This window comes from Ranitomeya imitator, chromosome 6 (assembly GCF_032444005.1).
Source record: "Ranitomeya imitator isolate aRanImi1 chromosome 6, aRanImi1.pri, whole genome shotgun sequence".
Lineage (NCBI taxonomy): Eukaryota > Metazoa > Chordata > Amphibia > Anura > Dendrobatidae > Ranitomeya > Ranitomeya imitator.
The window spans coordinates 377386053-377403019 of record NC_091287.1 but is presented as its reverse complement, the minus strand read 5'-3'; the positions used below and the strand labels follow the sequence as shown (position 1 = coordinate 377403019).

The window sequence follows — 16967 nt, the reverse complement described above, 5'->3', positions numbered from 1 at the left end:
GATGCACAGCCACAGCCAGACTACTATGCTGGTCCTTTGACTCAGACCACAACATTGCCCTCGCAGGGTAATGATCAAGAATCAGACCCTGATGAGACTATGTTGCCCCATCACGAACGCTATACCACCGACCGACACGGTGACACAGACGAAGTTGCACACGAGCAACAAGAAGAGGTAATAGATGACCAAGTTCTTGACCCCGATTGGCAGCCATTGGGGGAACAGGGTGCAGGCGGCAGCAGTTCTGAAGCGGAGGAGGAGGGGCCGCAGCAGGCATCAACATCGCAACAGGTTCCATCTGCCGGGCCCGTATCTTGCCCAAAACGCGTGGCAAAGCCAAAACCTGTTGGAGGACAGCGTGGCCATCCGGTTAAAGCTCAGTCTGCAATGCCTGAAAAGGTATCCGATGCTAGAAAGAGTGCAGTCTGGCATTTTTTTAAACAACATCCAATTGATCAGCGCAAAGTCATCTGTCAAAAATGTTCAACTACCTTAAGCAGAGGACAGAATCTGAAAAGTCTCAATACAAGTTGCATGCATACACATTTAACCACCATGCATTTGCAAGCCTGGACTAACTACCAAACGTCCCTTAAGGTTGTAGCACCCTCGGCCAATGAAGCTAGTCAGCAACGCAACATCCCTTCCGGCAGTGTAGGGCCACCATTTTCCGCACCACCTGCAGTATCTGTGCAGGTTTCTTTGCCAGGCCAAAGCAGTCAGGGTCAGGGAATCACCAGTTTCGTAGTAGGAAACACTGCATCTAGGGCACCGGCGGCAACAATACCATCTCCCACCGTCTCTCAGTCTGCCATGTCCACCGGCACCCCCGCTAGTTCCACGATCTCCAGCTCTCCAGTCCAGCTCACCCTACATGAGACTATGGTTAGAAAAAGGAAGTACTTAGCCTCGCATCCGCGTACACAGGGTTTGAACGCCCACATAGCTAGACTAATCTCGTTAGAGATGATGCCCTACCGGTTAGTTGAAAGCGAAGCTTTCAAAGCCCTGATGGACTACGCTGTACCACGCTACGAGCTACCCAGTCGACACTTTTTTTCCAGAAAAGCCATCCCAGCCCTCCACCAGCATGTTAAAGAGCGCATCGTCCATGCACTCAGGCAATCTGTGAGCACAAAGGTGCACCTGACAACAGATGCATGGACCAGTAGGCATGGCCAGGGACGTTACGTGTCCATCACGGCACACTGGGTGAATGTTGTGGATGCAGGGTCCACAGGGGACAGCAAGTTTGGGACAGTTCTGCCTAGCCCACGGTCTAGGAAACAGTTGGCTGTAGCCGTTCGCACCCCCTCCTCCTCCTCTTCGTCCTCCTGCAGAAGCGAGAGCTCGTCCACAGACCGCAGTCGCACAACCACTCCATCCGCAGCTGCCACTGTTGCACACCAGGTCTCCCATTATGGGGCAGCTACTGGCAAACGTCAGCAGGCTGTATTGGCTATGAAGTGTTTGGGCGACAACAGACACACCGCGGAAGTTCTGTCCGAGTTCTTGCAGAAAGAAACGCAGTCGTGGCTGGGCACTGTAGATCTTGAGGCAGGCAAGGTAGTGAGTGATAATGGAAGGAATTTCATGGCTGCCATCTCCCTTTCCCAACTGAAACACATTCCTTGCCTGGCTCACACCTTAAACCTGGTGGTGCAGTGCTTCCTGAAAAGTTATCCGGGGTTATCCGACCCGCTCCTCAAAGTGCGTGGACTTTGCTCACATGTCCGCCGTTCGCCCGTACACTCCAGCCGTATGCAGACCTATCAGCGTTCTTTGAACCTTCCCCAGCATCGCCTAATCATAGACGTTGCAACAAGGTGGAACTCAACACTGCACATGCTTCAGAGACTGTGCGAACAGAGGCGGGCTGTTATGTTTTTGTGGGAGGATACACATACACGGGCAGGCAGTAGGATGGCAGACATGGAGTTGTCAGGTGTGCAGTGGTCGAAGATTCAAGACATGTGTCAAGTCCTTCAGTGTTTTGAGGAATGCACACGGCTGGTTAGTGCAGACAACGCCATAATAAGCATGAGCATCCCCCTAATGCGTCTGCTGATGCAAAGTTTGACGCACATAAAGGATCAGGCGTCTGCAGCTGAGGAAGAGGAAAGCCTTGATGACAGTCAGCCATTGTCTGGCCAGGGCAGTGTACAGGACGAGTTAGCGGGCGAAGAGGAGGAGGAGGACGAGGAGGATGATGGGGATGATTATATTTTTAATGAGGAAGCTTTTCCGGGGCCACTGGAAATTGGTGGCGCGGCAAGGTCGGGTTCTGGTTTTTGGAGGGACACAAGTGACGTGGATTTGCCTGAAACTGCCCCTCAACCAAGCACAACCGCAGATTTGAGAACTGGAACTTTGGCCCACATGGCGGATTATGCCTTACGTATCCTCAAAAGGGACACACGCATAACTAAAATGATGAACGATGACGATTACTGGTTGGCCTGCCTCCTTGATCCTCGCTATAAAGGCAAATTGCAAAATATAATGCCACATGAGAACTTGGAACTAATATTAGCAACCAAACAATCAACTCTTGTTGACCGTTTGCTTCTGGCATTCCCTGCACACAGCGCCCGTGATCGTTCTCACACGAGCTGCAGGGGCCAGCAGACCAGAGGAGTTAGAGGGGCAGAAATCAGAAGTGGCGTTGGCCAGAGGGGTTTTCTGACCAGGTTGTGGAGTGATTTTGCTATGACCGCAGACAGGACAGGTACTGCAGCATCAATTCAAAGTGACAGGAGACAACATTTGTCCAGTATGGTTACAAACTATTTTTCATCCCTTATCGATGTTCTCCCTCAACCGTCATTCCCATTTGATTACTGGGCATCAAAATTAGACACCTGGCCAGAATTGGCAGAATATGCATTGCAGGAGCTTGCTTGCCCGGCAGCTAGTGTCCTATCAGAAAGAGTATTCAGTGCTGCAGGTTCAATACTAACAGAAAAAAGGACTCGTCTGGCTACCCAAAATGTAGATGATCTAACCTTCATTAAAATGAACCACAACTGGATTTCGAAATCTTTTGCCCCACCTTGCCCGGCTGACACCTAGCTTTCCTATGAAAAGGTCTTGCCTGTGGACTATTCTGAATGACTTTTCCAATCTCGTAATTTTCTGCACCTGATTGTCCAGCATACGACATGTTTACACCTCACTAAATGGCCAAACTCCCCACACGGGGCCGTGGTATCGACACTTGGCGCCAGCACCCGTGAGAGTGCTGTTTGTCTGAAGAGGTGGGTGTGCCCGCTTTTGGTCGACGGCACTGCCACTGGGTCCCTCCTAGTACAATAAAGTGTCTCTGGCGGTGGTGGTGCGCACCCAACGTCAGACACACCGTTGTAATATGAGGGGCCCTGGGCCTGTACCGCCGGCCACAAGACAGTTCCCCCCCCCCCCCCCAGCTCAAACAGTGCTCTACCACTTGCAAAATTATCTCACAGCTCCACCAATGTTTAGTCTATGCGCTGACATCCTTCAATGCCTGCCACTGACAATACCATTGTATTGACATTTTTGTTATGTTAGGCCTTCGAAGCCTGTCTGCGGTCACTCCTTCCACTATGCCTCCACTGACCACACCACTGCTGCCCGTGTACCCCTGGAACCAATTTAAAATTGCCTACAGCCATGTGTTATTATTTTAGGCCTTCGATGCCTGTCTGCGGTCACTCCTTACAATATGCCTCCACTGACCACACCACTGCTGCCCGTGTACCCCTGGAACCAATTTAAAATTGCCTACAGCCAGCCCAATTTTTTTATTTTAGGCCTTCGATGCCTGTCTGCGGTCCGTTCTTTCTACTACTACTACACTGACCAGGCCACTGCTGCCCGTGTTCCCCTGGAACCAATTTAAAATTGCCTACAGCCATGTGTTATTATTTTAGGCCTTCGATGCCTGTCTGCAGTCACTCCTTACAATATGCCTCCACTGACCACACCACTGCTGCCCGTGTACCCCTGGAACCAATTTAAAATTGCCTACAGCCAGCCCAATTTTTTTATTTTAGGCCTTCGATGCCTGTCTGCGGTCCGTTCTTTTTACTACTACTACACTGACCAGGCCACTGCTGCCCGTGTACCCCTGGAACCAATTTAAAATTGCCTACAGCCATGTGTTATTATTTTAGGCCTTCGATGCCTGTCTGCGGTCACTCCTTCCACTAGGCCTCCACTGACCACACCACTGCTGCCCGTGTACCCCTGGAACCAATTTAAAATTGCCTACAGCCAGCCCAATTGTTTTATTTTAGGCCTTCGATGCCTGTCTGCGGTCCGTTCTTTCTACTACTACTACACTGACCAAGCCACTGCTGCCCGTGTTCCCCTGGAACCAATTTAAAATTGCCTACAGCCATGTGTTATTATTTTAGGCCTTCGATGCCTGTCTGCGGTCACTCCTTCCACTAGGCCTCCACGGACCACACCACTGCTGCCCGTGTACCCCTGGAACCAATTTAAAATTGCCTACAGCCAGCCCAATTTTTTTATTTTAGGCCTTCGATGCCTGTCTGCGGTCCGTTCTTTCTACTACTACTACACTGACCAGGCCACTGCTGCCCGTGTTCCCCTGGAACCAATTTAAAATTGCCTACAGCCATGTGTTATTATTTTAGGCCTTCGATGCCTGTCTGCGGTCACTCCTTCCACTAGGCCTCCACTGACCACACCACTGCTGCCCGTGTACCCCTGGAACCAATTTAAATTTGCCTACAGCCAGCCCAATTTTTTTATTTTAGGCCTTCGATGCCTGTCTGCGGTCCGTTCTTTCTACTACTACTACACTGACCAGGCCACTGCTGCCCGTGTTCCCCTGGAACCAATTTAAAATTGCCTACAGCCATGTGTTATTATTTTAGGCCTTCGATGCCTGTCTGCGGTCACTCCTTCCACTAGGCCTCCACTGACCACACCACTGCTGCCCGTGTACCCCTGGAACCAATTTAAAATTGCCTACAGCCAGCCCAATTTTTTTATTTTAGGCCTTCGATGCCTGTCTGCGGTCCGTTCTTTCTACTACTACTACACTGACCAGGCCACTGCTGCCCGTGTTCCCCTGGAACCAATTTAAAATTGCCTACAGCCATGTGTTATTATTTTAGGCCTTCGATGCCTGTCTGCGGTCACTCCTTCCACTAGGCCTCCACTGACCACACCACTGCTGCCCGTGTACCCCTGGAACCAATTTAAAATTGCCTACAGCCAGCCCAATTTTTTTATTTTAGGCCTTCGATGCCTGTCTGCGGTCCGTTCTTTCTACTACTACTACACTGATCAGGCCACTGCTGCCCGTGTTCCCCTGGAACCAATTTAAAATTGCCTACAGCCATGTGTTATTATTTTAGGCCTTCGATGCCTGTCTGCGGTCACTCCTTCCACTAGGCCTCCACTGACCACACCACTGCTGCCCGTGTACCCCTGGAACCTATTTATAATTGCATAGAGCATCCTTTTTTTAATAGTAGGCGTACAAAGTCTGTCTGCGGTTCACTATTGAAATTGTCCTCCACTGCCCAGAGCACTGCAGCTTGTGTACCCCTGTAACTTTTTTCTGCTGCAGTTAGCCACATTTTTGGTTTGAGTCCTACTACCTGTGTCTGTCTGCGCCACTCAATTCAGCTGTGTTCCTTTGAAAAAAGCTGAGCGTCAATAGTCTTGTTTTCAGCCTCTAGGAATTTTAAAACTGCATTGGGTGTACAACTTTGGTAGGGCCTACTAACGGTGTCTGCCTCCCCAAGGTGTTCCCCAGGTTTCCTCTCCATTGCTTCAATCTTCATGCTCTCGTTTAGTAGTTGTTGGAAACTACGCTGCATTAGGCCTACAAATTGGGTATGGGGTGTAGAGAGATGGTGTGTTCCACTCCAAGGTGTTCTCCAGGTTGCCTTTCCTGAGCTTCAATCTTCATGCTCTCGTTTAGTAGTTGTTGGAAACTACGCTGCATTAGGCCTACAAATTGGGTATGGGGTGTAGAAAGATGGTGTGTTACACTCCAAGGTGTTCCCCAGGTTTCCTCTCCATTGCTTCAATCTTCATGCTCTCGTTTAGTAGTTGTTGGAAACTACGCTGCATTAGGCCTACAAATTGGGTATGGGGTGTAGAGAGATGGTGTGTTCCACTCCAAGGTGTTCTCCAGGTTGCCTTTCCTGAGCTTCAATCTTCATGCTCTCGTTTAGTAGTTGTTGGAAACTACGCTGCATTAGTCCTACAAATTGGGTATGGGGTGTAGAGAGATGGTGTGTTCCACTCCAAGGTGTTCTCCAGGTTGCCTTTCCTGAGCTTCAATCTTCATGCTCTCGTTTAGTAGTTGTTGGAAACTACACTGCATTAGGCCTACAAATTGGGTATGGGGTGTAGAGAGATGGTGTGTTCCACTCCAAGGTGTTCCCCAGGTTTCATCGCCATTGCTTCGATCTTCATGCTCTCGTTTAGTAGTTGTTGGAAACTACGCTGCATTAGGCCTACAAATTGGGTATGGGGTGTAGAGAGATGGTGTGTTCCACTCCAAGGTGTTCTCCAGGTTGCCTTTCCTGAGCTTCGATCTTCATGCTCTCGTTTAGTAGTTGTTGGAAACTACGCTGCATTAGGCCTACAAATTGGGTATGGGGTGTAGAGAGATGGTGTGTTCCACTCCAAGGTGTTCCCCAGGTTTCCTCGCCATTGCTTCGATCTTCATGCTCTCGTTTAGTAGTTGTTGGAAACTACGCTGCATTAGGCCTACAAATTGGGTATGGGGTGTAGAGAGATGGTGTGTTCCACTCCAAGGTGTTCCCCAGGTTTCCTCTCCATTGCTTCGATCTTCATGCTCTCGTTTAGTAGTTGTTGGAAACTACGCTGCATTAGGCCTACAAATTGGGTATGGGGTGTAGAGAGATGGTGTGTTCCACTCCAAGGTGTTCCCCAGGTTTCCTCTCCATTGTTTCGATCTTCATGCTCTCGTTTAGTAGTTGTAGAAAACTACACTGCATTAGGCCTACAAATTGGGTATGGGGTGTAGAGAGATGGTGTGTTCCACTCCAAGGTGTTCCCCAGGTTTCCTCGCCATTGCTTCGATCTTCATGCTCTCGTTTAGTAGTTGTTGGAAACTACGCTGCATTAGGCCTACAAATTGGGTATGGGGTGTAGAGAGATGGTGTGTTCCACTCCAAGGTGTTCTCCAGGTTGCCTTTCCTGAGCTTCGATCTTCATGCTCTCGTTTAGTAGTTGTTGGAAACTACGCTGCATTAGGCCTACAAATTGGGTATGGGGTGTAGAGAGATGGTGTGTTCCACTCCAAGGTGTTCCCCAGGTTTCCTCGCCATTGCTTCGATCTTCATGCTCTCGTTTAGTAGTTGTTGGAAACTACGCTGCATTAGGCCTACAAATTGGGTATGGGGTGTAGAGAGATGGTGTGTTCCACTCCAAGGTGTTCCCCAGGTTTCCTCTCCATTGCTTCGATCTTCATGCTCTCGTTTAGTAGTTGTTGGAAACTACGCTGCATTAGGCCTACAAATTGGGTATGGGGTGTAGAGAGATGGTGTGTTCCACTCCAAGGTGTTCCCCAGGTTTCCTCTCCATTGTTTCGATCTTCATGCTCTCGTTTAGTAGTTGTAGAAAACTACACTGCATTAGGCCTACAAATTGGGTATGGGGTGTAGAGAGATGGTGTGTTCCACTCCAAGGTGTTCTCCAGGTTGCCTTTCCTGAGCTTCGATCTTCATGCTCTCGTTTAGTAGTTGTTGGAAACTACGCTGCATTAGGCCTACAAATTGGGTATGGGGTGTAGAGAGATGGTGTGTTCCACTTCAAGGTGTTCTCCAGGTTGCCTTTCCTGAGCTTCAATCTTCATGCTCTCGTTTAGTAGTTGTTGGAAACTACGCTGCATTAGGCCTACAAATTGGGTATGGGGTGTAGAGAGATGGTGTGTTCCACTCCAAGGTGTTCCCCAGGTTGCATCGCCATTGCTTCGATCTTCATGCTCTCGTTTAGTAGTTGTTGGAAACTACGCTGCATTAGGCCTACAAATTGGGTATGGGGTGTAGAGAGATGGTGTGTTCCACTCCAAGGTGTTCCCCAGGTTTCCTCTCCATTGCTTCGATCTTCATGCTCTCGTTTAGTAGTTGTTGGAAACTACGCTGCATTAGGCCTACAAATTGGGTATGGGGTGTAGAGAGATGGTGTGTTCCACTCCAAGGTGTTCTCCAGGTTGCCTTTCCTGAGCTTCGATCTTCATGCTCTCGTTTAGTAGTTGTTGGAAACTACGCTGCATTAGGCCTACAAATTGGGTATGGGGTGTAGAGAGATGGTGTGTTCCACTCCAAGGTGTTCCCCAGGTTTCCTCTCCATTGCTTCGATCTTCATGCTCTCGTTTAGTAGTTGTAGAAAACTACACTGCATTAGGCCTACAAATTGGGTATGGGGTGTAGAGAGATGGTGTGTTCCACTCCAAGGTGTTCCCCAGGTTTCCTCGCCATTGCTTGGCTGGGCAGCACGGTGGCGCAGTGGATAGCACAGCAGCCTTGCAGCGCTGGAGTCCTGGGTTCTAATCCCACCTTGGACAACATCTGCAAAGAGTTTGTATGTTCTCTCCGTGTTTGCGTGGGTTTCCTCCGGGCACTCCGGTTTCCTCCCACATTCCAAAGACATACTGATAGGGAATTAAGATTGTGAGCCCCGTCGGGGACAGCGATGATAATGTGTGCAAACTGTAAAGCGCTGCGTAATATGTTAGCGCTATATAAAAATAAAGATTATTATTATTATTATTGCTTCGATCTTCATGCTCTCGTTTAGTAGTTGTTGGAAACTACGCTGCATTAGGCCTACAAATTGGGTATGGGGTGTAGAGAGATGGTGTGTTCCACTCCAAGGTGTTCTCCAGGTTGCCTTTCCTGAGCTTCGATCTTCATGCTCTCGTTTAGTAGTTGTTGGAAACTACGCTGCATTAGGCCTACAAATTGGGTATGGGGTGTAGAGAGATGGTGTGTTCCACTTCAAGGTGTTCTCCAGGTTGCCTTTCCTGAGCTTCAATCTTCATGCTCTCGTTTAGTAGTTGTTGGAAACTACGCTGCATTAGGCCTACAAATTGGGTATGGGGTGTAGAGAGATGGTGTGTTCCACTCCAAGGTGTTCCCCAGGTTGCATCGCCATTGCTTCGATCTTCATGCTCTCGTTTAGTAGTTGTTGGAAACTACGCTGCATTAGGCCTACAAATTGGGTATGGGGTGTAGAGAGATGGTGTGTTCCACTCCAAGGTGTTCCCCAGGTTTCCTCTCCATTGCTTCGATCTTCATGCTCTCGTTTAGTAGTTGTTGGAAACTACGATGCATTAGGCCTACAAATTGGGTATGGGGTGTAGAGAGATGGTGTGTTCCACTCCAAGGTGTTCTCCAGGTTGCCTTTCCTGAGCTTCGATCTTCATGCTCTCGTTTAGTAGTTGTTGGAAACTACGCTGCATTAGGCCTACAAATTGGGTATGGGGTGTAGAGAGATGGTGTGTTCCACTCCAAGGTGTTCCCCAGGTTTCCTCTCCATTGCTTCGATCTTCATGCTCTCGTTTAGTAGTTGTAGAAAACTACACTGCATTAGGCCTACAAATTGGGTATGGGGTGTAGAGAGATGGTGTGTTCCACTCCAAGGTGTTCCCCAGGTTTCGTCCACATTGCTTCGGTCTTCCGACTCTCGTTTAGTAGTTGTAGAAAACTACACTGCATTAGGCCTACAAATTGGGTATGGGGTGTAGAGAGACGGTGTGTTACACTCCAAGGTGTTCCCCAGGTTTCGTCCACATTGCTTCGATCTTCCGACTCTCGTTTAGTAGTTGTTGAAAACTACACTGCATTAGGCCTACAAATTGGGTATGGGGTGTAGAGAGATGGTGTGTTACACTCCAAGGTGTTCTCCAGGTTGCCTTTCCTGAACTTCTATCTTCAGGCTCTCATTAAATTGTAGTTAAATGGAACAACTGCATTTGGCGTACTAGTTGGTTTGGGGCCTACTATCGGTGTCTGCCACTCCTTGCTGTTCTCCTGGTTTCCTGTCCTGAAATTCCATTTTCAGGCTCTTGTTAAGTAGTTGTTAATGTTAGACTGCATTTGGCCTACTAGTTGGGTTGGGGCCTACTATCGGTGTCTGCCACTCCTTGCTGTTCTCCTCAACTGAACAAAGCTGGGCCGCCTGTTTACTACGGTTGCCAATTTTGAACTGCATGTCGACTACTTACTGATTTGGGCCTACTCTCTCTGTCAGCCTCTCATTCCAGTTGTCCTCCACTGCAATGCCCCCTGGTTAGTCCTGTGTTACCAATTTTGAACTGCATTTAGCCCACTTTATTCTTTGGGCCTATATCTGTGTTTCCTCCTCATCCTGCCCATTGCCCAGCCAGTGATAGATGAGTCTGCTGGTACATTGACCCATAACGCAAAATTCCCCGTGCACGCTACACAGCAAGATTGTGACCCTGCTGAAAGTCAGGTTCCTCTTCACGCATACCATACCACCTTACACGGGGACAAAGAGGAAGGTGCAGATGAAAGTGCAGGTTCCTTCATCAGGTGGGGGGAGGAATACTAGTTGGCGACGTCACTGGCACAGGGCCTCTCATAGTACGCAAAAGTGTTGCTGCCGGTGGGAGGCGCCCCCGCCGTGCAAACACACCGCTGTACTTTGAGGGGCCCTGTGCCAGTGCCAATGCCAACGAGTGGGCCCCCCCTGCTTGCTCAGGATCACAGCACTTGCAAAGTTGAAATACTTACCTCTCCCTGCTCCACTGCCGTGACGTGGTCCAGATTTACTGGGCCCACTAATTACTTGAACCAGCCCTACCCCCCACAACTTTAGCCAAATGACCCCCAATTTCAAATGCCTTCTAATTATTATAAGGTAAATTACGATTGACAAGCTTCTTTAACAAGAATGGATGTTTTTGCCATTAAAATGGGCAGTGTAGGTGTTTTCCTGGCCTCCACTCACTGCCGACTATGCTCCCCCATTGACTTGCATTGGGTTTCGTGTTTCGGGCGATACCCGACTTTTCGCGATAATCGGCCGATTCCACTCGACTCGACTTCTAAGATAGTCGGGTTTCGCGAAACACGGCTCGACTCTAAAAAGGTCAAGGTCGCTCAACCCTAGTGGTCACTATATGAGTGGGCGCTATATAATGAGTGAGCGCTATATAATGAGTGGTCGCTATATAATGAGTGGTCGCTATATGAGTGGGTGCTATATGTGTGGTCACAATTTGAGTGGGCGCTATATAATGAGTGGGTACTATGAGTGGTCACTATATAATGAGTAGTCGCTATATAATGAGTGGGTGCTATATAATGAGTGGGCGCTATATAATGAGTGGTCACTATATGAGTGGGCGCTATATAATGAGTGGGCACTATATAATGAGTGGTCATTATATGAGTGGGCACTATATGAGTGGTCACTATATAATGAGTGGTCGCTATATAATGAGTGGGTGCTATATAATGAGTGGGCGCTATATAATGAGTGGTCACTATATGAGTGGGCGCTATATAATGAGTGGTCGCTATATAATGAGTGGTCGCTATATAATGAGTGGGCGCTATATAATGAGTGGTCACTATATGAGTGGGTGCTAAATGAGTGGTCACAATATGAGTGGGCGCTATATAATGAGTGGTCACTATATAATGAGTGGGCGCTATATAATGAGTAGTCGCTATATAATGAGTGGGTGCTATATAATGAGTGGTCACTATATGAGTGGGCGCTATATAATGAGTGGTCGCTATATGAGTGGGCGCTATATAATGAGTGGTCACTATATAATGAGTGGTCGCTATATGAGTGGGCGCTATATAATGAGTGGTCACTCTATGAGTGGGCGTTATATAATGAGTGGTCACTATATGAGTGGGTGCTATATAATGAGTGGTCACTATATGAGTGGGCGCTATATAATGAATGGTCACTATATGAGTGGGCGCTATATAATGAGTGGTCACTATGAGTGGGCGCTATGTAATGAGTGGTTACTGTATGAATGGGCGCTATATAATGAGTGGTCACTATATGAGTGGGCGCTATATAATGAGTGGTCACTATATGAGTGGGCGCGCGCTATATGAGTGGGCGCTATATGAGTGGTCGCTATATAATGAGTGGGCAGACACCAGCCAAACAAGGTAATAGACGACGGCCAAGTTCACATGTTCAGTATTTGGTCAGTATTTTACCTCAGTATTTATAAGCCAAATTCAGGAGTGGGTGATAAATACAGAAGTGGTGCTTATGTTTCTATGATACTTTTCCTCTGATTGTTCCTCTCCTGATTTTGGCTTACAAATACTGAGGTAAATACTGATTGTGTGACAGTGGCATTATTCATCTTTCCTCAGCACTGGACTAATATCTGAGGGGAGCTGTCTACCCATCAGTATCTGAGCCCTCTATGTAGACGGTGATATCCTGGTATATAGTACCTACTATACTTGTCAGTTTATGCCATACATGATTGTACTGCTGAGGAAGATATTGCCCATAGCAACCAATCAGATTACAGCTTCATCTAGTAAGCGATAATGTGATTGGTTGCTATGGCCCTGTCCCTATCACGTGCGATGCTGCTATTGGCTGTCACTGCTCCAGCTCTCAGCTACGGATGAATTGCCCGGATTTTGTGGTGTGGGCTCAGCTGTGGAGCAGGAGGAGCGCGCTGTAGTGCAGGGGCTGGGGGAGGAGACCCGGCGCATCCATCACTGGAAGTAGGGGAAAGGTTAACCCTCTCCCCTCCTCCCGGAGATCTCAGCAGTGTCAGCGCTGCCTTCCACCCGGGAGGATGCAGAGTGCCCTGCAGTACGCCACTGCCCTGTCACCCAAGGCTCTTATACGGTGAGTGCCAGCCTCTGCAGGCGTGCCGGGTGGTGTGCGGAGAGCCGCTGCCTGGCATGGCTGCTGGGGAGAATGGAGGCTTGTGCTGTCCTCGCCAGGGTCGCCCCTGGTTTCTCTGTAGTTTCCGTGCAGTGGGGCAGTATAACTAGGGCACCCAGCCTGATGCCTGGGGCAGGTGCATCGTCCCAGGTCTGCAGCCTGAAAGATTAGGGGAGCGAGCAACAAAATAGAATTTTTTTTCCCCCTTTTCAAATTTTGCACCCAATACAACCGCCCGCTCCTGTGTGTGTGTGTGTATATATATATATATATATATATATATATATATATATATATATATATATATATATATACCGTATATACTCGAGTATAAGCCGACCCTCCTAATTTTGCCACAAAAAACTGGGAAAACTTATTGACTCGAGTATAAGCCTAGGGTGGAAAATGCAGCAGCTACTGGTAAATTTCAAAAATAAATGCTCCATACCGTTCATTATTGCCCCATAGATTATCCATATATAGCTGTGCCACATACAATGCTCCATACTGTTCATTATTGCCCCATAGATGCTCCTTATAAATCTGTGCCCCATATATATGCTCTGCACCGTTCATTATGGCCCCATAGATGCTCATTATAAAGCTGTGCCATATATAATGCTCTGCACCGTTCATTATGGCCCCATAGATGCTCCATATAAAGCTGTGCCCCATATATAATGCTCTGCACCGTTCATTATGGCCCCATAGATGCTCCACATAAATCTGTGCCATATATAACACTGCTGCTGCTGCTGCTGCAATAAAAACAAACAAACACATACTCCCCTTTCTTGCTTGGAGCTCCCCAGCGTCCGGTCCCGGCGTCTCTCCGCGCACTATATGCGTCATCGCGCCCTCTGACCTGCACAGTCAGAGCGGAGAGATGCTGGGAAGATGGAGCGACGCCCGGCGTGTGGATCGTGGACAGGTAAATATGACATACTTACCTGCTCCCGGCGATCCTTACGCTCTCCCTGCCCGTCACACTGTCTTCGGGTGCCGCAGCTTCTTCCTCTATCAGCGGTCACCGTTACCGCTGATTAGAGAAATGAATATGTGGCTCCACCCCTATGGGAGTGGAGTCCATATTCATAAGTTTAATGAGCGTTCCCACGTGACCACTGTACAGGGGAAGAACTGCGGCGCCCGAAGACAGTGTGACGGGCAGGGGGAGCGTCAGGATCGCCGGGAGCAGGTAAGTATGTCTCAGACCTCTCACCCGCCGACCCTGCCACAGACCATGACTCGAGTATAAGCCGAGAGGGGCACTTTGAGCCCAAAAATTTGGGCTGAAAATCTCGGCTTATACTCGAGTATATACGGTATATATCTATATATATATCTATATATATATCTATATATATATCTATATATATATATCTATATATATATCTATATATATATCTATATATATATATCTATATATATATCTATATATATATCTATATATATATATCTATATATATATATCTATATATATATATCTATATATATATATCTATATCTATATATATATCTATATATATATAGATATATATATAGATATATATATATATATATAATTTGTCTAAGGGTTTTTCCGTCTGTCTTTCTGTCTGTCTGTCCAGGAAATCCCGCGTCTCTGATTGGTCGAGGCCGCCAAGCCTCGACCAATCAGCAACGGGCACAGCGACGATGATGTCATGAAGGACGTAGACATCCCGCGTCTCTGATTGGTCGAGGCCTGGCGACCTCGACCAATCCGCAACGGGCACAGCGACGATGATGTCATAAAGGACGTAGAAATCCCACGTTTCTGATTCAGCGACGGGCACAGTATCGACGTAGATGTCATAATGGTTGCCATGGCGACGATGATGTCATAGAGGTTGCCTCGACCAAATATATATATATACGAGGGTCTCCATATTGTATGTGGGGGGCTCAGTAAGCGCAGGATGGGCATAAGAATAATCTGTGTATTTCACTTAAGGGTCTCTCATGAAATCTGTCTCCTGGGAGCAGAGTAATTCGGATTCCTTTTCATTGGTAGTGGTCTGACCTCTGGGACCCTACTTTCTAAGCAAGGACACATTTATAGCACAAGTGCGTAACGTGTAGCCTGCAGTGCCATTCTTTGGGGTCTCCGACAAGCAGTAGATCAGAGATGGCCATTGTCATTGCAGTGCATGGGAGCAATGAAATTCACCTAAATTACAATGGGGTTAGCCTCATAGTCAGCCTCTTTCTGGTGTGAGAATGGAGGAGGACTGGAGTCCAGTTACCCTGATAGGTGTACATGGTGAAACTGGTGCCTATCGGGCGTGAATTACATTTATTGTTTATAAGAATGAATGTTTGATAGTAATACCCCTTAAGATCTGTTGTGGCTCTTGGCATTGGTTCAATTTGACAATGTGGCCCAGGAAAAAGTGTGTCCTGATTTACAGTATATTTTTCTGCATTTCCTCAAACAATACAGAAAATCAGCAAAGAGGAAGGAATGTTCCCAAATCAAGAAGTACTCAATACATTTTTATTTTCCCTGTGTATCCAGTCCTGCCATTCTGGTGGTCCCTGACCACCTCTACTTCCTGCAGCGGTGACTTGCCATCTATGTTCTCACTATTACTGCAGCCCATCACTAGTCTCTGGATACATGCTGTACATGCCGCTGGTAATTGGCGGTAGGAAGGAATCGGAGATCTACAAAGAAAACCAGACAGTCAGCGGGCCATAACAATAATCTTTATTTTTATATAGCGCTAACATATTCCGTAGCGCTTTACAGTTTGCACACATTTTCATTGCTGTCCCCGATGGGGCTCACAATCTAAATTCCCTATCAGTATGTCTTTGGAGTGTGGGTAGAAACCGGAGGAAACCCACACAAACACGGGGAGAACATACAAACTCCTTCCAGATGTTGTCCATGGTGGGATTTGAACCCAGGACTCCAGTGCCTGCAAGGCTCCATTGCTAACCACTAAGCCACCGTGCTGCCTTACCTTCCTTGCTGATTATAGCAATCGATTTTGTTAGAGCAAAAATAGATAAATCCTACTGCACAAGTGATAGATCCTACTACGCAAGCACCACAGCTGGCGCCATTTTGCTGGAGTTACATTTATTTAATTTTTTTACAAGACCACACTATTTACTGCACAATCACAGTATTTAACCCCTTAAAGTCAAATGACTGATATATCCGACATTGGACGCCTACCCCTGTTTGGTGTGGGCTCCGGCGATGAGCCCACACCTTTTCCGGCACATGATAGCTGATCTTATCAGCTGTCACGTTTCCTTAACAGTGGCGGGCAGAATCGCGATCTACCCACAGCTGTTAACATGTTAAATGCCGCTGTCAAACTCTGTCAGTTGCATTTAACATGCACGTGCAAGAAGCGCATCATTAACCCCACCAGTAGCGTAGCTACCGGGGGGGGGGGGCAGAGGGTGTGAGCGCCCCGGGCCCAGAGCTCAGAGGGCCCCCCCCCCCCGGAGCTACGCGACTATAACTGTATCGGCGCACGGAGCCCACCGATACAGTTGCATTCTGCGGCAGAGCAGGGAGAATTGATCTCCCTGCTCTGCCGCCCGGCCGCTTTGGGGCCCCTGAGCAGGTGGGGGGCTCCGATGCCAGCAGCGGGCCCCCTGCCATCATCAGAAGATCAGCTGTATCGGCATTTAGTTGATACAGCTGATCGTATTGATGGGAGAAGGAGCGCTACGCTCCTCCCATCATCCCCCTCTCAGCGTCTGACGTCCTGACGCAGACGCTGACGGGGCGCGATGATGTCACTAGCCGGCGCCCACTGTCAGGAGATGAGTGGGCGCCCAGAGCTGCGGAGGAAGAGTGGTATTTGTTTTTGACGGGTGCTTCCTTATACTACAGGTGCTGCCTTATATTACAGGGTCTGCCTATAGGGGTACTGCCTTAAACTACAGGATCTGCCTATAGGGGGGGCTGCCTTATACTACAGGATCTGCCTATAGGGGGGGCTCCCTTATACTACAGGATCTGCCTATAGTGGGGCTGCCTGATATTACAGGATCTGCCTATAGGGGGCTGC

General features: G+C 48.2%; 1 protein-coding gene across 1 annotated transcript in view; it reads left to right on the top strand.

Annotated features, from left to right (window-relative positions):
- Positions 1–12660: 12660 nt before the first annotated feature.
- CIDEA (cell death inducing DFFA like effector a) overlaps positions 12661–16967 on the top strand; it is a 56217-nt gene continuing 51910 nt past the window's right edge. The window contains exon 1 of the mRNA XM_069731021.1: positions 12661–12870. Within this exon, the coding sequence (XP_069587122.1) occupies positions 12818–12870 (53 nt within the window). The 5' untranslated portion in view covers positions 12661–12817. The remainder of the gene's footprint in view (positions 12871–16967) is intronic.